Source organism: Phascolarctos cinereus, unplaced genomic scaffold (assembly GCF_003287225.1).
Source record: "Phascolarctos cinereus isolate Bilbo 61053 unplaced genomic scaffold, phaCin_HiC Scaffold_726;HRSCAF=1367, whole genome shotgun sequence".
Lineage (NCBI taxonomy): Eukaryota > Metazoa > Chordata > Mammalia > Diprotodontia > Phascolarctidae > Phascolarctos > Phascolarctos cinereus.
In genome coordinates this window covers 204,741,292-204,764,043 of record NW_027556098.1, presented here as the reverse complement: position 1 = coordinate 204,764,043, position 22,752 = coordinate 204,741,292, and the positions used below count along the sequence as shown (strand labels likewise).

Below are 22,752 nucleotides of genomic sequence, written 5' to 3'. Positions count from 1 at the left end.
TCCACTCTCCCTTTTATCAGCCCCACCCCTTCTCTTATACCCTTCCCTTTTACTTCTCTGTGGGGTAAGATAGAGCTTTATACCCAACTGAGTATGCATCTTACTCACTCTTTGAGCCAATTCTAATGAGAGTAAGGCTCAAGCGTTTTCCACCACCTCCCTGTCCCTCCACTGTAAAAGGTTTTTTGTGTCTCTTTCATGTGAAGTAATTTACACCATTCTGCCTTGCCTTTCCCCCTTATCTCAGTGCATCTTTTTTCTTACCCCTTAATTTCATTTTTTTAGATGTCATCCTGTCATAGTCAACTCATACCCATGATCTCTGTCTTCCAACCTTCCTAATAACGATAAAGTTCTTAAGAGTTGCTCATATCATCTTCCCATGCAGGAATGTAAACAGTTTGACCTTATTGAGTCCCTTGTGAATTCACTCTGTTGTTTGCCTATTTATGCTTTTCTTCAGTCTTCTACTTGAAAACCAAATTTTCTATTCAGCTCTAGTCAGGAATGCTTGAAAATCCTCTATTTCATTAAGTATTCATTTTCCCTTGAAGAATTATACTCAATTTTGCTGGGTAGGTGATTCTTTATTGTAATTCTAGCTCTTTTGTTCTCTAGAATATCATATTTCAAGCTCTCTACTCCTTTAATGTTGAAGCTGCTAAATCTTGTATGATCCTGTGACTTCATGATACTTGAATTGTTTCTTTCTGGCTGCTTCCAACATTTTATTCTTGACATGGAAACTGTGGAATTTGGCTATAATATTCCTGGGATTTGGGGATCTCTTTCAGGAGAATATTGGTAGATTGTTTTAATTTCTATTTTACTCTCTGTTTCTAGGATATCAGGGCAGTTTTTTTTTATAATTTCTTTTTCTGATCATGGCTTTCATTTAGTTCAATAATTCTTGATCTATTTTCTAAGTCAGTTGTTTTTCCAATAAGATATTTAACACTTCTACTTTTTCATTCTTTTGATTTTATTTTTTTGTTTCTTGATGTCTCATGGAGCCATTAGCTTCCACTTACCCAATTCTACTTTCTCAGGAATTATTTTCTTCAGTGAGTTTTTGTACCTCCTTTTCCATTTAGGCAATTCTACTTTTTAAGGAATTAAGGATTCCTCAAGTCAGCCATGGCCTTTTCTGCCTTGGATCACACATGAGTAATTTCTCTAATATACTTGTCACATATTATTATTTTGTTATATTTATCTGGGCTATACCATTTTCTTATTAAACCGTAGGTGCCATGAATACAGGGACTTTTTCATTTGTGTGTGTGTGTGTGTGTGTGTGTGTGTGTGTGTGTGTGTGTGTGTGTGTGTATTCCCCAACCTTCTCACAGAGTTCTCTTCACCTAATAAATTATTATTGAATTGTCAACATTTGCCTTCACTATGACCTCTTTAGTTTCCTACTGATGCTCACACAAGTGTATATTCTTAAGAGCCCATGAATATTTGAAGTTCCTTTTCATCCGGAAGCCTAACCAAAGCTAAATATCTTTTGATATAAATATTTAGTCTGACAAAAAAGGAGTGGAATTTCTCCCCTTTTATTTATATTCTGTACATTTTATTTGAGTAATGGTATGTCTTCCATAAAAACAATCATAGGTAGTAATTATTATTTAGTTGTCTTGAAATAACCAACCTTTATTTTTACCATGTTATTACAACAATCCATTTCATTTATTATTTTATTGGAGTGTAGTTTTCTTTATGATGACACATCAGTGTTCCATGATAAGGTTCCTTAAATTTCAGGTTGTGATTACCTACTCTACCTGGGCTTATTTATACCCAGCCTTTAGCAAGTTTGGTGAAATATGAAAGAGGGAGAAGGAAGGGAAAGCTGTTTGCTTTCTCTAGTACATATGCTCTAGGGAATAATTGCTTCCCTAGTGGGTTTCAATGGCAATCCCATTCAAAACAGAACCTCTGAAAATTTGATCAGAGCAATCGCAGGGTCAGAAAATAAGGAAGGAAATTGTATTGTATTGGGGAAAAGTGGGGAGGAAGAGACTCAGAGCAAACACACACACATGTGTGTATATATATATATATATATATATATATATATATATATATATATATATATATATACACACACACACACATATATATGTGTGTGTATGCATATATACATATATGTATATATACATACATGTGTGTATATATATATATATATATGTAAAATTTACTGATTCCATTTGTAGCTTTCAGTAGGCAAGTTTAAACTCCCAAAGAAAAGAGACAAGAAAATTTGACATGTTTAAGATGTTATAGGGATTTTCTGATCATAGTTAGTAGTTTTCCCAATACATCTATAGGACCAAAGTAAATTCCATAGCTCAAATCTTTCCTTTATGCTAAACTCTCACAATTTCTTTGTCTTCAAATAAGCTTTGAAATTTGAAAATAAAAGTACATAGTCTGTTTCTCAGGAAAGAAATAACTGTCCAAAATTTTTGTGATGTTGAATAGGATTTCTAAGGGCATTGGTAACATATTACTACTCACTTCCATATCTATAACATGAGTGGAAAGCAAGAGATGATGAGAATAGTCTATGTTACCCAGTTACTTTGGTATGCATTTTGTCACACGCTTTCTCAATTTTCTCATCCCATTTTCCATTTTTTTCTGGAGGCCAAACCACATTGGGTGATTTAAAGACCAGAGACCACTAAACTAATTCCACTCTCCATGGTGCTGTAGTGCCATAATATATACCTATAATAATTCCTAGTTGTTTGCAAATTACCACTTTCAAAAAAGATTATCCTTCCAGCACACTAGAAACCTATAAGCACACTGCCCTCTCTTCTTTCCTTTTCCCACAAAAGTACATGTCTATAGATAGTTGGTCAGTTGAAATTCCTAACCTATATACCAGAGAAGGTAGGGCTGCTCAAATCTTATTTTGCTCTTTTTTGTTGTTGTTGTTTTTTGCCAAGGAGAGAATGATCTTTGGACTGAAAAGGTATATAAAAATGGCTAATAGGGAGTATCAACAATCTAAGATAGGTAGGGAGACTATCTTATTGCCTTGAATGAGTCTAAGTAACCAAGTGTGGATGAATAACATTCTAGGGTACTGCAAGTACAGGTGGGTGTGATTGCTGAGTCACTGTTATTGTTCTATGACAAAGTCCAGAGAATATTTTACAGATGAGGAAAGTGGAGCTCAGAGAAGTTTGATGACTCGCCCTCTTACATCTTGGCTCTCACAACCCCTAGGGTGATGAGTTGCTCTTTCAGTTGGAGCTCTGAATGAGAAATGCTGCCAAAGCTGTTGTTGAAAGGCCTGTCATCATAGACTTAGCCTTTACTGAACTCTGACCTTTGCCACCAAGATAATACTAAGTGCTGCCAGAGAAGGAACATGTAGACACAAAGTCTCTCTTAGCTGCTTTCCTACTGGTTTCCATATATGGGAAGAAGCAAAAAGGCACATCCATATCAGGAAAGTGTCTTCTTGGGAAATCCTGACAATGCAGTAGTGTCCTTCCCATGCCCCAAGGGATCATCTCACTGTTACCCTTGTTCTATAAGTTATCCAAACCACTCAACAGCTCAAAATTAGGATAGTTAAACCTACTGGTGCCCAAAGCAAACTTTTACCCATCTTGAACATCACATTTACTTTCATGCACCCATAGCCATTTCAAGCACTGCAAGATAGCGAAGTTATGGGCAGATTTCTTGCTATTGCTGCCTTGGTGGTGATCCAGCCAATTATTATCTGCTTTGTCACAACTAAAAACTATGAAAAGCAGCATGCTAGAGTGAGTAGAGTGCTGGGCTTAGAATCAAAAAGATCTGAGTTTTCAATCTTGCTGAAGACACTAGATAATCGCACATCCCTAGACTTCAGTTTTCTTATCGGGAAAATGAGAAGGCAGGACTTGATGACCCTTAAGGTCCCTTCCAGCTATAAATCTATGATCCACTGTACCTCCCCAATGCTGTGGTAGCTGTTCTAATACACCCAAGATCACTTCTTATTAGAAGTAATGACTGAGCTTAAACACAGGTCTTAGATCTCCTGAGTATCATTCTTTCCACTTACCACAATGCCTATCATTTTAATCAATAATATACAACACTCCATTGTAGATGTGGATTTGGAAAGTGTCGGGAATTGGAATGAAGTTATAATTATCCTAGAACCCACACCAAACTTGTTTTCTTGAAGAATTCCATGACACAAAGAGACTTTGTTTCATTTGTCTCTTTCTCTCTCAAATGAATTCTGACTGGGAAGTTGCATTGTATCTAGGGCATTGTGGTACTGCTGCCTTGGTGCAGCCTAAAGTCACCGTTTACACATTCTTTGTCAGTGATCTTTAGCTTTCAAAGCAGCCCCTTAAATGCATATGTGACCTCTGGTAAGTCACTTGACCCCCTTGGGCTTCAGAATTCCTATCTGGAAAACAAATTCCAAAAGAGAGAATGGGGGAAGTTTGCAGACTCCAGGCTAGTGAGATGGAGTTTGAGTCTTGGCAAAATGCAAGATAGCATTACTGAAAGAATGATTAGTGATCATGCAGAAAAGAAGTAAATTATCAGAGCTAACCTGGTATGATGGTAGTGGTGGTGGCTAAGTATTAATTATTTACAACATTCCAGGTACTGTGATAAACAACTGGGGATACATTTTAAACAAACAACTCCTTCCCTCAAAAGACATATTCTAATGGGAGGTGATGACACATGAAGGGGAGTTAGAACACGGCTGAGTATGCACTTGGTGGCATGGTTTATAAATGGCCAGGAAGTTATGTGGAATCCTGGTTTAGGGCAAGATAAGCTAAAAAGCCATCATTGGGGTTGGGGTTGGGGGTGGAGGGAGAGTCCAGGTTGCGGTGAGAGAGGGAGCTGGAAGGTGAGGATGGCTGAAATAGAGGCAGCATGGTTTGGAAATAGGCAGGAATAGACCATCAAGAAGAGGTAATGTTGCACTAAGTTTTCCTTTTTTTGACAGGATTACTAGATTGTGATATTGGGGAAGTGCTACAGATACAATTCACTTAGTTTTTTTAGCAAAACATTGGCAAATTTTTTTTATGCTATTTTTTGGGGAAGAGATAGAGATGTGGGAGAGCAGATAGTGCAATTAGAGGAAATCAGAAATGTTTGAGTGGCTGGGACCAAAGAGCAGTTATTAATGAGTTAGTGTCAGATTGGAAGGAGAGCTGTAGTGGAGTTCCCCAAGGGTCTTTCTTTCCTTGGCCATGTGTTGCTTAACATTTTTGTCAGTGACTTAATGATAACACAAAGCTGGCAGGGGAATTTGATGACAGAGTTAAGGTACACAAAGATCTGAATAGTTTAGAGCTTTTGGACTTAATCTAACAAGATAAAATTTAATTGGGATAAATTTGAAATCTTACACTTGATTTTTTTTGAAAAATCAGACTAACAAGAACAAGATGAAAAAGGCATGGCTAGAGATGTGATGATCTTACTGGCCCGACTGCAAGGTCAATCAATGAATAATGTGATATGACAGCCAAAAGTTAATGCAGTCTTAGGCTTTATTAAGAGAAGCATAGTGTCCAGAATGAGGAAACACATTCTCTTGGGGGAATATGTACTGTGTCTTGGTCAGGTTGCATCTGGAGAACTATGTTTCAGGCACCACATTTTAAAAAAATACATGGATCAGCTAGAATGTTGGGTGGTGATATCTTGGGGGAGAATCAGGGTGATGAGGATCCTTGAGATAATGCTATACCAGATTCAATTAAAGAAATTGGGAATGATAAGCCTAAAAAAGAAAAGACAGGGTAGGAGGCATGATAAATCTTCAAAAATCTGAAGGACTGTCATATGAAGAAACACGGTGCAATGGAAAGAATACTGGATTGGGATTCAGAATACCTGGGTTCAAATCCCACTCCTCCCACTTATTACCTTTATTACCTTAGGCAAGTTATTCTGAGTCTCTGGGTTTCACGTTCTTCAGTTGTAAAATGAGGGAGTTGGATTAGATGACTTTGAAGGTCTCTTCTATCTCTAAATATATTCTCCATGATCTTTGTGGAAAATAATTTAGTCTTGCTCTTCTTGACCTCAGAGGGAAGACTGAAGAGCAATGGGTTATTTGTGGCAAAGAGGCTAATTTAGGTTTAAGATAAGGAAATAACAATTAGAGTTGTGCTTAAAAAGAAATTAGATGCTTCAAAAGGTAGCATGCTCCCCCTTACAAGAGATCTTCAAGCAAAAACTAGAGGATTCTTTGTCAGGTATGTCAAATGGGGGCACTTTTTTGAAAGATAGGCTAGGCTACTGGGCCTTGAGTTCTTTTTCTATTCTAAGATCCCATGATTCCAGATTGCCTTTAGGGTCTCTTCCTACTCTGATTTCTAGGATTCATTTAGCTATGATTTTAACACTAGCAATAACTCAATAGCTTAAATTCACTTGATCACTCTTTGCACTGTTTGTTGATTAAGTATAGGAGAGCATCTTCACCATTTTCGGAATTAGCACTGGTATATTTTTTGCCTCCACATGTTTTTAAAGAGTTTTTTAGTTTGATTCTTATATTCCATAAGTGCTTGGTCCCATTTCTGTTCTCTCATATTCTCTATTGCCTTTCCTAATGATGAGTATGCTTTAGTGTTTTAGCTACCACCCTTCAATAATTTTGTTCTCATTTCTTTTTCCCTTTTTTTCTTTGCCCTCCATATTTCTGTTCCCCTGGGATATGAGTATCTGTAGTATTTGATTTTTGTAGCCATTGCTGGTAAATGGAAACACTTTTTTCTTCTGGACAGCATATCAACCAAGCATCTTACATCTTCACATGTTGTGTCCTCGTCTCTTTTGTGCTCCCTTCAAGAAATTTTCATTGACTACCAATATTCAGGGATTCTGGATATTTGAGATTACCCCTATTCTAGGTGTTGGATAACTGATATTTTGCTCTACTATTTTCCTGACTCAACCATTTATCATGTTTCATGGTATAATTATCTTCTTATTGGTAGGGAAATTATATTTTGTAAAAAATATAGATTACAGATATGTTTTATATAAATATCTATACATCTATGTATCTATCAAATTCCCTATTTCAATAGCATTACCACTGGCAAATCCATTAATTTGAAACGTTGTGCCATCTTTGACGCCTTCCTTTTCCTCATCTTATACATAGACCAAATTCTGTTGATGCCATTTTTGCAAAATCAGTATGAGAAGGCCAGGGGCAGAGGCAACTTGCAGGGTAGAAACAGCAAGTTCTTCTTCATTAGATAACTTTAAACAAATAACCATATGGCCACCAGTAAAATATTTGTAGAAAGTGTTGTTTTTCAGGCTTGGGTTTGACTGGATGGATCCTGAGATCTTTTCCAACTCTGAATTTCTGTGATTATATAATATTCTCTCTTAAGACTCTTCTCTGTCAAGTTATAACTAGCAATTTTATTGCCTGAAATAAGCAGAAAGAAGTACTTCCTTAAATGAACATTGTTATGTGAGAATAATATAAGAAAAAAAGAGTCCCTAGAGCTGATGAATAGGTCACTATGATGATGAAGAGAAGGATAAAGTGCTAATCAGCTTTGGAAGGAGAAATAACATTATTCTCCCATGTTCCTTTCCCTTCTCTTTGTATAGACCTTACCCTAGGAAAACATTAACTAAAGCAGAAGGGGAGGGTGTGATACTAAGCAGTGACAACCAGAGGAAAGAGCTGCCAACATCTGGCATTCATATAGCATTATACTGTCTCATAAGAACATGGTGATGTTGTTAGAATGGTTATTACTAACTGTATTTTGCAGTTAGAGAAAGAGGCACAGAGACACTAAATGACTTGGCTAAGATCACAGTTAGGAAGTGAGAAAGCCAGAATTTGAGCCTGGGTCTTCTGTCTGCAGATGCTGTGGTTTTGTGGTTTTTTGTTTTAATTGCACCATAGCAACTTTTCTGGGAAAGGAGAGGCCCAGGGAGAGCCAGATAAGGCACCTGGTAGCCAGAAGGTGGTATGAGGATGATACCTAAGAAAGCAAGATGATGGGGCCCTCAAGATGGGCACCAAAGGGTAAAGATCACTGAAGAAAACATGTATTTTCCTCTTTCCCAATTTTTCATAGAACTGGCTCTCTTTTTTTTTTTTTGGTTGGGAAGAATTGGTTGAAAGAATAATAATCACAGCTAATTATATAGTGATTTTAAGTTTTTCATAGTGCTTTATCTATATTATCCCATTTGACACAAATGGGAAGCCCTAAAACCCCCTATGAAATAGGTCCTATTATCTCCATTTTACAGAACATATATGTAATATATATTATATATGTATATGTGCGTATATATGTGTATATATATACACATGTATGTACACATACACACATATCCATATCTATATCTATACCTATATCTATATCTATGGAGAGAGAGAGAAAGAGAGAGAGAGAGAGAGAGAGAGAGAGAGAGAGAGAGAGAGAGAGAGAGAGAGTGAATTTGCCCGGGGTCAAACAGCTAGTAAATATCTGAGATGTTATTTGAACCTAATTCTTCCTGACTGTCAATCTGACATTTTATACATTGTGACACCTTCTTTCCCCAGAAAGCTTTAAAAAACGTGAACAATTTTTGGAAACTTGAGTCATGTACATGAAATTTATAACATCCTATATTTTAAGGACAGATTTAGTCAGTAAATTGAAAAAGGAGGAAGGGAAGAAAAATTTAGAAATGATAACACAAAATCTGATTTATCTTTCTGGGGGTTAGAAGTCAATTTTGTTTTACTTTATCTAGCTAGAGCCCACCAGAGATCACTATTTAATGTAGTATGATGTAACAATGTTTTTCTTTGATTCAAGATGGGTCTTTGGCTTAGTTTTACTAAAGTAATTACAGAAGGCACTGGCAAAGTCAACCCATAAGTTGCTTCTAGTTTTTAAGTGCCCTGAAGCCATTGCCTCAGGTATCACGTATGGCATCAGTTTAGAGAGGGAATTATTGTTCTTACAGATAAAGATCTGGTACGTTCCTTTCCCCCTCAATAAAATATATCTTCTTGAAGAAGACAATGACACAATATTTCTTTTACTTCTATACAAATTCTTTCCTTCCTATAATTATATTTCTATTCTTTTATCTAAAGTTCATTTGTTCCTTATTGGTGCCCATCTTAGAATAGAGTTTATTGTTTAAATAGGGTATTATTTCTCTCCCTTTGGTCTTAGTGACTTAGCCTTAGTCTTCAATGAGGTGAGGTAGAGAGGAAACTAGGAACAGGTAATTTCTCCTCTATTTTTCAGGCCTTTGCTTTCTTCCAAACACATACAATTTCCTTTTGCTATCCCTTTATTTATACTGATCATTTCTAAATCAAATTTCCCTCCACCAAGAACTAGTCATACGATTATATATCTAACTGGAAACCTTATTTTCCCTGACTTTCAATACATGTGTAGCATGCTAAGTGTGGGTGTGGTACTTTTTCCCCCTGGGGTGGATCATTCACTTTATCCTATACTCATGTCTGGGAAGTTTTCCCAGAGGAGAGACAGCAAAGACCATTGAAGTATAGCAGCTCACCCTCAGGGTCCTGTGAGTAACCTTAGTGCATAAGAAATATACATCTACATTTATGATTATAGCTCTGAGCTCCCACAAATGTGCTTCCCATTTATATAGATCATCTACAAAGCTACCATTAATTCTTAGTTATAAAACATTCGCCAACTGAGAAGTCAAATGCAAGAACGAACATAACTTTTCCTTGATAGCAGGCTAAATCAGAAATAAAACTTAATCCTTACACTCATAAACCTGGGTCACACTCTCTCACCAATGTAAACGCTGTCTGTAGAAGAAGAGTGAGCACAAAATTATAGAAACCTAGAGATGAGGCATGTGAGTAGGGAAATGTGCCATAGGCAACTCACGATTCTCGACTTCAGGCCTGATTGTCTGCAACGTTATTAGGGAACAGTCTATATTACTTGCCTTCTATTCCTCTTCTGAATATCTCTGTTCTTCTGCAAGAGGAAGCTGCTTCTCTGCTATTATCATACTGCCAAAGAGGTCAGAGCTTTTAGGTAACATAGAATTGTAGAGCTTCCCAGGTCTGCTGCCTGGGTTAGGCACTGAGGCAGTGTGACACTTTCTGATGAAAAACTATTCAATTCAATAAACATTTATTAATCAACCAGCTATGCACCAGGCACTGTGCTAAGCACTGTAAATAAAAAAGGGGCAAAAGACAGTCCCTTTCCTCTAGGAGCTTACAATCTAATGTGGGAGACAACATGCAAGCAAATATGTACAAAGCAAGCTATATACAGTATAAATAAGAAATAATTAAAAGAGGGAAAATACTAGAATTAATTGGGGTTAGGGAAGGCTCCCTGTAAAAGATGGGATTTTAGTTGGTATTTAAAGGAAACCAGCTAGTTCAGTAGTCAGACCAGAAGAGGTAGAGTGCTCCAGGCATGGAGGATAGTCAGAGAAAATGCCCAGAGCCAAGAAATGGAGTGTCTTGTTCAAGAACAGCCAGGAGGCCAGTGTCACTGAGTTGAAAAGTATGTGTTGGGGAGGAAGGTGTTCTAATTTTTAAGGCATTAATTATTGCCTTCAGTGAGCTCTTATACCTCTTTCCCATTTGGTCTATTCAGCTTTTAAATGAGTTCTTTTCTTCAGTATTTTTTGTGCTTCTTTTACCAAGCTGTTATTTTTTAAAAATAATTTTCTTGCATCACTCTTTTTTCCCCAATTTTTCCTTTATTACTCTTTTTGTAACTCTTCCAGGAATTCTTTTCTCCCTTTTTCTGTATAGTAAGTATTTTCATAAGGAAGGAACTATACCTTATATTTGCCTCATTCTTGCCTTTTGTACCTATCTGATCTTTTGGCCTAGTTATGTAATTTCATTAATAATAGGGAGTTCTCAGTGAGGCATCATCCAAGCTGCTAGGCATCATCTAAGGGGCAGTTGATAAAACACTAAACCTAGAGTCAGGAACACCTGAGTTGAAATCCAGCCCTAGACACTTGCAAAAGTTGGGTGATCCTGGGTGATCTTTAATCCCTATTTGCCTCAAGTTTCTCATCTATAAAATGATGATAACAGCACCTACCTGTAAGGGTTGTTGTGAATATAAAATGAAGTAATATTTGTAAAGCATTAATATAGTTGTTGACAGGAAACTGGAAATGAGGATTTTATGGGTAAGATAAGAGTAAACCAAGGAAAATTCATTCATCCAATAAACATTTATTAAGCACCTATTATGTGACAGGCACTGTGCTAAGTGCTGGGGACACAAAAAGAGACAAAAAGTCTCTAGCCACAAGGAGCTTACAATTTAATGGGAGAGACAAGATGCAAAATATATATATATAAAGCAAGCTGTATATAGGATAAATAGGAGACTATTAAAAAAGAGAAAGCATTAGAATTAAGATCAAATTGAGAAGGCTTCTGGTAGAAGGTGACATTTGTGTTGAGACTTAAAGGAAGTCAGGGAAGCCAGCAGTCAGAGTGGAGGAGGGAGAGTATTTCAGGCAAGGGAGATGACCACAGAAAATGCTTGGATCCAAGAGATGGGAGTGTTTTATTCATGAAACACTCAAAAGGCAAGAGAAACTATGACTTGAGCAAAAAAAAAAATTGAGCCTCAAACATGAGACATACAATGGTGCTTGGACTCAGTGGCCATAGGGCTGAGTGAGAGTGACAGGAACCAAGCATTCTCCGTGCTGAGCAGCTTCTCGGCAGAATGCCAGCAGAATAGAGATACATTGGAGAGGAGCTGTCAGAAAGGAGGCTCTCAGAGGATGATGAGAAAGGAAAAACCCTAAGGCATGATATAGACCAAAGAGATTTTGCAATCGAACACCATGGTGAAGTCACAAGACAAGCTCTTTTTGGATGAAAGGAAATTGTAAGCCACAGGGAAATGAGTAGATCAACCATCATTCTCTGTCCCTAGAAGTTCACAGGAGCTTCTTTCCTGGGATTCCTATCCCTACCAACAGGACTAGTTAACTACATTTGTTGAGCAAAATATCATCAAGTACTGGGTAAAAACACAAACTCAACTCACTTGATTAAACTTTGACTGCATCTTGTCTTGCTGGACAGAATTTAAACATCTAAATTGGTGAGTCCTTCTTGACAAACTGAAATGCCATACTAGTGCCAATAAAAAGTAGATGGCAAATGTTGTGTCTTCTCTGCTTATCATGGATGGGGAGGAGCATAGGTTTAAGGACAAGAGAGGACGTTGGAGGTCATAGAATCAACCCTATCATTTTACCAGTACAGGAATGAAGGCACAGAGAGGTTAACTGTCTTGCCTAAAAACATACATATATTAAGTGCAAGTGCAGGGATTGAAACACAAGTTTTTTTGACTCAAGTATATTGGAGGAAATAAATTTCTTTTCTATTTTATTTGCGTCTCTGCCTTCCATAACATTTCTGTCTTTGTATCTCCATCCTGTGCCTAGAATAAATTTGGAACTTAATAAAGAATTGTTTGTTGATTGATTGATTTATTGGCTTCTCCCTTTTCTTAACTAAAATAAACAGTACCAGAAGTCCGTGCTTTTGAAGTGGTAACAATAATAGCTGATGTAACAGAGGTGGGAATATGCTCAAATTTTCCCTTCCTGGGGGTTAATACTGAGGATTGGCTGATATTCCCTGCCTAGTTCCACTGCATGTAACTTTGGGGGCCTGCTGATAGCCTTGTATGAGCGAAGGGCTTGTACTATGTCATGTAGAAGAGTTCTTTATCTACTGAGCTTGAAATAGGTGGCTAAACACAAGGGACCCTCTGTACTTTCCCTGATGGCTAGGAGGGAAGGAGATTACTTTGTACTGACCTCTAAAAAGCTGGATGGAGGGTCAGCTTGCCTTTCCTGTCTCCAGCCAGGACATGTTCTCTCACACTGCTTCTGGCCCAGCAGACACTGAATCATCAGTTCTCAAGAATTAATTAGAAAAGCTTTTGTCATTGCTCCCAGCAAGCTCTTGAGCCCCACAAGGCCCAAAGTAGGCCATGAGATGGAATGGAACCAGTCAAGGAATATCTACAAATGCTCCATTTAACCTGCCAGGAAGGACAAATCTGAACCCATGCTCCATGACTCTCATATACTCCCATTTAAATGGTACTTTTAAGGCCTTTGAAACACTTTGCATATAGTGTCTCAGTTGAGTCTTACAACAGCTCTGTGAGATAGGTTCTATATGTATCATTGTGATTTTGTGGATGAAAAACTTGCATTTCATGGAGATTAAGTAATTTGCTTATTTATAGTCACATAGATAGTTACTGTCAGAGGTGGAATTTCTACCCATGTCTTCATGACCTTAAAGCTAGTACTCTAACCATGACATGAAGCTTCTATAGGTGAGCTGAATCATTGCTCAAACATGGTCTAATACCTCCCTTCAGGACTGTCCAGGTGGGCTCATCTATGAGAGGAATTATCCTTCAAAGATACTGACCACGTGCTTTGTAGCAGCAAAGGGAAATAAAAACGAAATAAAGTTGAACCACTCTGATGAAAGCCCTTCCAGTGGCCCATCAGGGATGTTTCACATGGATTCTGTTTCACTTTCAAAGTGCTTTTGACCCAATCACCCTTCTCAGAGGAAGTAACAGAGAAAGGATCTGTGAATAGAAAAAATATAAACAGTCCAAATAAAAGTAAACATGATAAAAAGTAGAAAGATTCAAAACAAATTTGTGGTAAGTTGGTAACTTTCAGGATGAAATAAATAAATATAGGGCTGTCTTCATCCCTACATATGCACAGAAAAGTATGACCATTGGGCTTGAGACTCAAAATACAAATAATATCCTCCAATAATATCATCCAAATATCTATGACAAATACAAAAAAAGCAAGAAAATATGTCTATGAGATCAAGACAGCTAAGGCCTGGAGCAAGCCTGAAGCTCCTAAAAATGGTAATGAAAACAAACAAACAATAACAACAACAGCAAAAAAAACCCCATTGTTTTAAAAGCCATCTTTGTAGAGACAGACAAGATGGAAGAGACAGAACTACAGTAAGCCCCTACTCCCTCCTATTAACACACACACACACACACACACACACACACACACACACACACACACACACACGCCTCCTCCAAACAGGTCTAGAAAACTCACCAGACAAAATCCTGACTAGGAAAGCCAAGAAAAAAATCACAGTGCGTCATTTTTCCAGCTAAGGTTGCCATTGGGAGATAGAGTTCTGCAGTCACTGGGAAAGGGGTCAGGCTTGGAGTACATCTGTAGAGAATTCCAGGGTGGTGAAATGCTACGAACAGGGCAAGAAGAGGTCCCTGATACATAATAGAGAGCTCTAAACTGGCCTAGGGTATAGGAACTGGTGCCAACTGGCAGCTCTCTTGCTCACCAGCATCTATGATTGACAGTCCAGAATGATGTCATCATGAACCATACTCTATGTTCTAAGCAAGGAGCAAATCCAGAAATAAGCAGTAGCTATGTGTCTCAGACCCCAGTACTCTGCAGCTGAGATCCCAGACTCTCAATTCTAGCCTCTAGTCCAGTCTGAAGACTAGAGAGGCATAACCAGTTCAGGAATCTCAAACTAAAGGGAAGCCCCAGTCCATATAATCTTTGAACCAGAAGAGATTTTAGGTGGCTGATAATGACTGAGCTCAGCAGCAGTCTACGAGAACTCTAAATGGAGCAAGCCCAAAAATCTGTTGCTCAAACCCAGGTCAGAATTTGCAGAGCTCAACCAGGGGTGCAGAAATCAGACTTTGCCCTAAATTAGCCTACTCTGGAAACACTAAAGCTTTCAGGTGCCCAGTCTAAGCTGATCTCAGAGCCTGAAATAATATAATACTCAATACTTCAAGAAAGTGGTAGCAGGATCTGCCCGGGTATTCAATACAGAACTGTGTAGAGCCTGACCCTAACATAAAGTCTGAAGTCAGGAAGCAGGCTGGAAAAATGAACAAATAAACAAACACAAAAGAATTCCATCATAAAAAGCTATTATGATGACAGGCACACTGAAGATACAAATCCAGAAAAAAAAAAGATTCCAAAACACTGACAAAGCCTCAAAGAAAAATACAGCTTGAACACAAATCCAACTAGAATTCTTGGAAGAGCTAAAATAAGAATTGAGAGCTAAAATGCTTTAAAAAACAAACAAACGAACAAAGCAAGGGAATTGAGAACACTAGCGGAAAGCATTAGGAAAGAAATGAATTACTGAACAAAGATTAGAAAGGGAATCAACCATTTGGTACAAAATCTTGCCAAAGAAATAATCTCCCTGAAAATTAGAATGACTCCATTAGACAACAAGGTATATTAAAACAAAGTCAAAAGACTGACAAAAAAAAAAGAAAAAAAAGAAAATGTAAATATCTCAGCAAAAACAACTGATCAGGAAAACAAGTCAAGGAAAGAATTTTAAAATCATTGAACTATTTGAAACCATGACCTCCTCCCCCCCCCAAAAAAAGGGGAGCTTAAATATCATATTTTGGAAAATCATAAAAGAAAATTGCCCAATGCTCTTCAAGACAGAGGGTAAAATGGAAATAGAATATATTGGCCACCTGAAAAAAACAAAAACAAAAACAAAAAACCTCCCAGGAATATTATAGCCAAAATCCATAGTTTCTGGATCAAAGAAAAAAAATACTGCAAGAATCCAGAAAGAAAGTACCAAAAAGCCACAGTCAGAATCAAACAATACTTAGCAGCCAAGCACTATCAAGGAGCAGAGAGTCTGCAATACTTGATATAGATTTACAAGCAAGAATAAATTGTCTTTCAAAATTGAGCATAATTCTGCAGGTGAAAAATGAACCTTTAATGAAATAAAGGATTTTGCAGTGGATAGAGATCCAGCCTTGGAGTCAGGAGTACCTGAGTTCAAATCTGGCCTCAGACAGTTGACACTTACTAGCGGTGTGACCTTGGGCAAGTCACTTAACCCCAATTGCCTCACAAAAAAAAAAGAAAAAGAAAAAAAAGGAATAAAGGATTTCTAAGCATTTCTGATGGAAAGATTAGAGCTATGTAGAAACTTTGAAGTGCAAACATACGAGTTAAGAGAAATATTAAAAGATAAACATGAAAAAACAATTATAAGGGACAAGCAAGGGTAAGAGGCAGCTAGGTGGCACAGTGGCTAGAAAGCAGTGCCTGGAGTCAGGAAGATTTACCTTCCTGAGTTCCAATATGGCTTCAGACACTAACTAGCTATGTGACCCTGGGTAAGTTACTTAACCCTGTTTGCCTAAGTTTTCTCATTTATAAAATGAGCTGGAGAAGGAAATGGCAAACCACTCCAGTATTTTTGCCCAGAAAATCCCAAATGGGGTCATGAAGAGTTGGACACAACTGAAAAATGATTGAATGACAATTGAACAATAGAAACAATTGAACAAGGTTAAACTAAATAGTTTATATTCTAATTATAAAATGAGGAGATGATACATGTGTCCTCGCTGATTGATTCCTATCATCATCAGGGATCACAGAGGGAGCCTAATTAGACAGAAGGCCAGGAAATGGTTCTGTTATGTCCTGATGATCTTAAAAGAAGAATGGAAAAGGAGAGGAAGAGGAATGAATACACAAAGCATAAACGAAACAATTATCTCACATAATTGAACCATGCAAGTAGAAGTCTATTTAAATGAGGAGTGGGAGGAGAGACTGACTTTTAAACCTTCATAATCGCCTCTACTGATCAAATGAGGAAAAAATACACACACACACGCTCACACATACTCACACAGAGTTGGGTATAGAAAGAAGAGAGAAGGGGGAGAAGGGTAGAGGGTGAATAAGTAATAATAATTATCATCATTTCTATTATAGTATTTATATAGCACCTACTATGAACCAGGCACTGTGCTAAGCTCCTTATAATTTTTATCTCATTTCATCCTCACAACAACCTTTTGAGCTAGGTGCTATTATTATCCTGTTTTCACAGTTAAGGAAACTGAATCAGGCAGAGGTTAAGTGACCTCCCAAAGGTCACATTCCTGTAAGAATCTGAGGCCAGATTTTAAACTCAGGTCTTCCTGACTCCAGGTCCAATTTGTATCCAATGTACCACCTAGCTGTCTAAGGGAGAAGGTGGTTTAAGGGGAAAATTAGTAGTAAGAAAAACAAACTCTGGGAATATACAAAAATATTTATGTCTCTTTTTGTTGTGGCAAAGAATGTAGATCTAAAGGGGCCCTCTTCAATTGGGAATGTCTGGACAAGTTATGTGATAGAATACCATTGTGCTGTAAGAAATGATGAAAGGGATAGTTTCAGTGAAACATAGGACGGCTTGTATGAACTGGCACAGAGTGAAGTGAGCAGAAGGAGGGGAGCAATTTATACATGACAACAATATGGTAAAGGGAAACAACTCTGAAAGACTTAGAAGCCTGATTAGCATAACAACCAACCGTGGTTCTAAAGGAATCATGATGAAATATGCTACCACATCCTGATAGAGAGGTATAGGACTTGGAGTACAAAAGGACACTTGTATACCTACCTACCTACCTACCTACCTACCTACATACATACATACACACACACACACACACACATACACATTTGTTTTTGTTTTTCTCAACTAGGGGGCTGGGAGGGAGGAAAGGGGAATTTTGATTGAAAAAAAAATGATACTCAATTTAATTTTTTAAAGCTATCTTTGGAGCTAGGAAATGATAGCCTCATTGCTTAGGTAAGGTGATGTGATGTTAATAGGTGACAGAGAAAGCAGAAGTACTCAACTAATTTGCTTTGGTCTTCTATAACAGAGAATGGTTTTCAAGCTGAAAAGGAGAACAAATAGAATTCATTCAACAATAGTTGAATACTTTGCCAAGTGTGATTATTGAACCAGCTGCAAAAACCCTTAGTAATACTTTCAACTAGTCTGTATTTCACCTATGAGAGATGAAATCATCTAAAGTACCTGCCTGTTGTTCAGTTTAACCCAGGCACAGGGATGAAAATCAGTGCTGAGGTGCTGAACAACTTGGGGAAACTGGTGCCAAAATCACATTAATGTATTCGGCATAGTTGCTAACCCCATCCCACCTTCTGTCAAAGTTACATAGTTTGGGAAAAGGAAATTTTAAAAACCTCATCTCTGATACTAGAGTTTTAGCCAAAATTCTGACTGGTTAGAAATTTTAAGTATATGAAATAAAATGACTGTAGTATTGAAATTGAAAGCATGCCAAGAATGGATCCTGACCTGCTACTGTGTATGTGTGACTAGCTAGTTTGTTAATGGAGAAGCCTCTGGACTTTGACCAAGTTAAAAGCAATTGGATACAAAGGACCATAAGATTTGGATATGGAAGGGACCTTCAAAATCACAAATTTCAAGTCTCCCATTTTTACAGATGAGGAAATTGAGGCCTCTAGAGGTGAAGTCATTTGTCCAAGGTAGTAAATACAGCATCAGAAATTGAGTCCGGATTCTCTGACTAAATTACTCTTCCCACTGTACTAGGCTGGTTCATCTTGTTTCATTTGAAACAATTTAAAAAAACACAAACAAAAAACCAAAAGAAACAATTTAATTTAGTTTATCAGACCTTTTCTATCCTATCTGGTAATTTTGTACAAAAGAGTTTCCGCTAAGTACAGATTACACTAGATGGCCTTTTAGATATTATAGTTCTTTTTAGATTGGCGAAAAGATTAAGGGAAGACATAATAGTTATCTTCAAATGCCATATCACAACTCTGACTTACGTATTGAAGGTTTACAAGCACTTTCCTCACAATTATTGTCAGCTAGTTAGTGAAAGGATTATCTGCCTTTGAAAAGTGAGCACTGTGAAGAACAAGAAGTCCAGGGCCACCAAGTCACAGTACTCCACATTCTTGGCCTGAGCTCTGGGCTTCTGACTCCAAGACAAATGCTTCTGCCGTTCTCAGCTGTAGAAAGGAAAGTAGATTTGATGGCTTAACTAGCACCAATCAGTAGGAATTACAGACAGTCAGATTTTGATTCAGTAAAAGGAAGAATATTTTGAAGAATAGAGCTGTCTAATGGTGGAGCAGTTATCCCAGATGCATAGACAGGTTACCTTTACTGGAGGTACTTTCAGGTTGAGTGGTCACTTGTCAGGGATTCCATAAAGAGGATCATTGTTTGAGTAGGAGTTTGGATTAGATAATTTCCCATTCTCAAATTTAATGATCCTATGTGCACCCTGGGAAATTGAGTTCAAGTTTGGAAGATAGCTTTAAAGGTTAGGGTTTCTTACATTCCAATGTTAATGAAGTAGGATGAACTGTTTCCTCCCTAGATTAAAGATGATGAAATGACCTGTCAGCCAGAGCAAGAAACTTGACCTTCAAAGTCCACTAATGGAAAGTCTCCTAAGAAATCACTGGGCTCGCCAGCATTATTTTTGTTACTATCACTATGATGTTGGTGTTTTTAATTCTAAAATTCACATGCTCTTTCCAGTGCCCTAAATAATATTCCAATGTCACAAAGTCAGTTTTCTTCCTTAATAGAAAGTATAAGTTTCAGCCAATGAGAGTTCTAAGTGCTCAGCATAGCCCTAAAAGTGGGTATCCCCCAGGTCTCTATCCAGGGCCCTGTTTTTCCTCTTTATATGGTTTTACTTGGCAATCTCATCAGCAACCATGGATTCAATGATCATACCAGTGCTGATGATTCTTATTATCCAGCCATAACCTTCAGAATCACATATCCAACTGCTTATTGGACATCTCAAACTGAATGTCCTATGGGTATCTCAAACTCAATATGTCCAAAACTAAACCCATTTGCTTTGCACCAAACTTTTCCTATCCCCCAAACTTCCCTATTGCTGTCAAGAGTGCCACCATCCTCCAAGTCTCTCAGGTCTATAATCTAGGTCATCCTTGCATTTTCATTCTCTCTCACCCACACCCTGATTTGTTTTGTTGCCAAGTCCTGTCAGTTTTACCTTTGAAACCTCTCTTGCCTGCTTCTTTTTATCTCCTTTGACACTGCCATGATCTGGTGTAGGCCCTTATCAGCTCATGCCTGGATTATTGGACTAGCCTGCTGGTTGGTCTCCTTGCCTCGGGTCTCTCCCTATTCTATCCCGTCTTCCCACTTAGTTGTCAAATTGATCTTCCTAAAACATATATCTGACCATGTCACCTCCTTATTCGATAAATTCTAATGACTTTCTATCACCTTTAGGATCAAATATAAAATCCTTTGGCATACAAAGCCTTTCAAAACCTGGCTCCCTCCTACCCTTTCAGTTTTCTTATACTTTACCCCTCCCCCCACATATCCAGTGATACATCCTTGGTGTTCCTTGGGGGTGTTCACCTCTGGTATTAGGATTTGTAGAACCCTTTTCAGGGCTGCTTATCTCCCTTTGGTATCTACTTGTCACCCAATTCTAACTCATGCCTCTAAGAAGCGATAGCATGCATGGTGGCTCATCCCAGTAAAAACCGTCTCAGGGGATGTCTACCTCAAACATCTGAAGCATGTGAAGACTTCCACCAGCTGAATAGGCAGATGAGAATAATTTGTTCCAAGGTCCATGAAAGTGGTTGAAGCAGACACTGTGGAGTGCTTAGAACTTGGTCAGACAGTGAAGATGCCAAGGTCATCCACTACTTCCTGGGCCATGGCCAGTCATCCTGACTTTTGTCTTGTTACTGGATTTCTATAACTCTGCAAGAGAAAGTGAGGCTGACTATTTTATGCAACTCTGCCTCATTTAAATCCAATTCACTCGGAAGTCAAGACATCACCCTGTGATGTCATTGGACCTCCTCGAAAATGAAAGATTAAGATCAACAACTGTGCTACAGTTACATGTATTTGTGCATTTTCTCTTTTCTTGGATTTCTTAATTACATAATGAACCTGGGCTCTAACATTTTTTCATTCGGTGATTCCAATTGAGGAGCTTTTCAGCAGTAATTTTAAAAATCTGGCATCTCTATTTTCTCAGATTTTTAGACTTATTTCATGCAATATTTTTGTGGATTAATATTATAATCATATACTTGGGAATGGGGTTAGAAAATTTCCATTTCTATGACCCAAGGAAATAGGTCAAAAAATCAATTAACATGTATTTATTAAGTGTCTGCTATATGTCAGGCACTCTGTTAGGTGCTAGAGATAATAGGACAAATAATGAAACAATCTTTCCTCGCAATGAGTTTACATTTTCATGAGGAAGACAGCAAGTACATATAAAAATTTATATAGCATAAACAGAAAGTGACTGAATATAAGTGTATACACAGTACATAAATACAAGGTAGTTCGGGAGGGAGGTCACTAGCATTTGGGGGTCAGTGCAGTCTAGATTCATTGTTTCAAAGTTCTACTTTAGGTTACATGTCAAAAATATTTTAATAGAAGCATTAGTACAAAGCAGTGATTGAGAAATACTCAATTCTTTGCAACTCAATAGCCCAATCTGTGAATTGAGATGCATAAAGAATGCCAACAGTTATGATACTTTCGTTGTTTGTGAGTTATGGGAATGGCACCTTTTCAAATATTTCATGACGTTAATTTCCAGGAGTTTCAAATGATCTTGTGCAAATAGAGTGCAGGAATGCCAATAGAAATCCTGGGTCTGACGTGAATAGCATTTTGGTGTTACAATAGAAATCTGTTAGCTGGGGCTATAGGTAACAGGTTTTTAATAGGCTGTGACGCAATTCTTAATGGAGAAGATTTAATTGTAAAAGATAGCCTGCTTCTAATGGAAACTTGGCCCTCTGCTATTCTGTTGCTAAGTGAATTAAAAGGTTTACATAAGACTACATTGTTGATGTTCTGGAGGGGGGGGGGACAAAAGCGAAACAATGCCCAGCACCTTGAAAACATTCCACTTCGGTTGTTTGTTTTTCCTCCTTCTACAAAGCAGCAGATCTCACAGAAATGTCATTTACTCAATTCCATTTTTAAATGCACTTAAAATGAACATGCTCTTTCTGCTTTCAGGGGTTAAACATCTGAAAAACCAGAATGACTCACCATTCCCAGAGGAAGAAGAAGGAGTAAATGAAAGAGAAGATCAGTGGGAACACTAGTCGCAGAAATGAGGCGAGAAAGGTTCTTGTGAATAACTGAACTGCTAACCTTTCCAAATATCCCCTGAACCTCCACTGCTTGGCTTCTGGAAGCATTCGCCATCTTGGCACTCCATAATCTCTCAGTAGTGTGCCTTCAGGGAAGCACTCCACTGGATTCTAGCACCATGTGCATCTTCTTCCATAGCACTTATCACCCAGGAATAAACATTTATTTTACAGTAATCTTTCTTTGTAATGATTTAGAAATGCTATCTGCAAACATGTTAGCAATCTAACTTAAATATTGCCAGGGCTTAATTCCCAATGTCTTTCTGTTATGATTTGCATTAAAGGTCAACTGTAAATAGTACCCTTCTAAAGCTACAAAATAAATACAAAATTCCTTTAGACATGGTTTTGTGTCTGAGTCAAATCTGGAGAAAAATGCTTAGTGAAAGGTGAACATCTAAGTCACCACATTTATCACACTTAAGTATACAATGTGGGATTTAGCATATGCCCCAAAATGATGATGCTGGCTCTGGTGAATCATAAGACCGCACTATACTAAGCTCTTGGCACTCTATATAACTACTTACTTCTTCCTCTATGACTGTTATTTAATGGTATTTAAAATGAACACTAGATTTCTCATTTTTCAAGCTTAGA

At 37.7% G+C, this 22,752-nt stretch overlaps 1 protein-coding gene across 1 annotated transcript in view; it reads left to right on the top strand.

Annotated features, from left to right (window-relative positions):
* The window catches only part of PPP1R1C (protein phosphatase 1 regulatory inhibitor subunit 1C), a 188,955-nt gene extending 166,464 nt beyond the window's left edge, over positions 1-22,491 (top strand). Inside the window, exon 5 of the mRNA XM_021006408.2 lies at positions 22,013-22,491. Within this exon, the coding sequence (XP_020862067.1) occupies positions 22,013-22,101 (89 nt within the window). The 3' untranslated portion in view covers positions 22,102-22,491. The remainder of the gene's footprint in view (positions 1-22,012) is intronic.
* Positions 22,492-22,752: the final 261 nt, after the last annotated feature.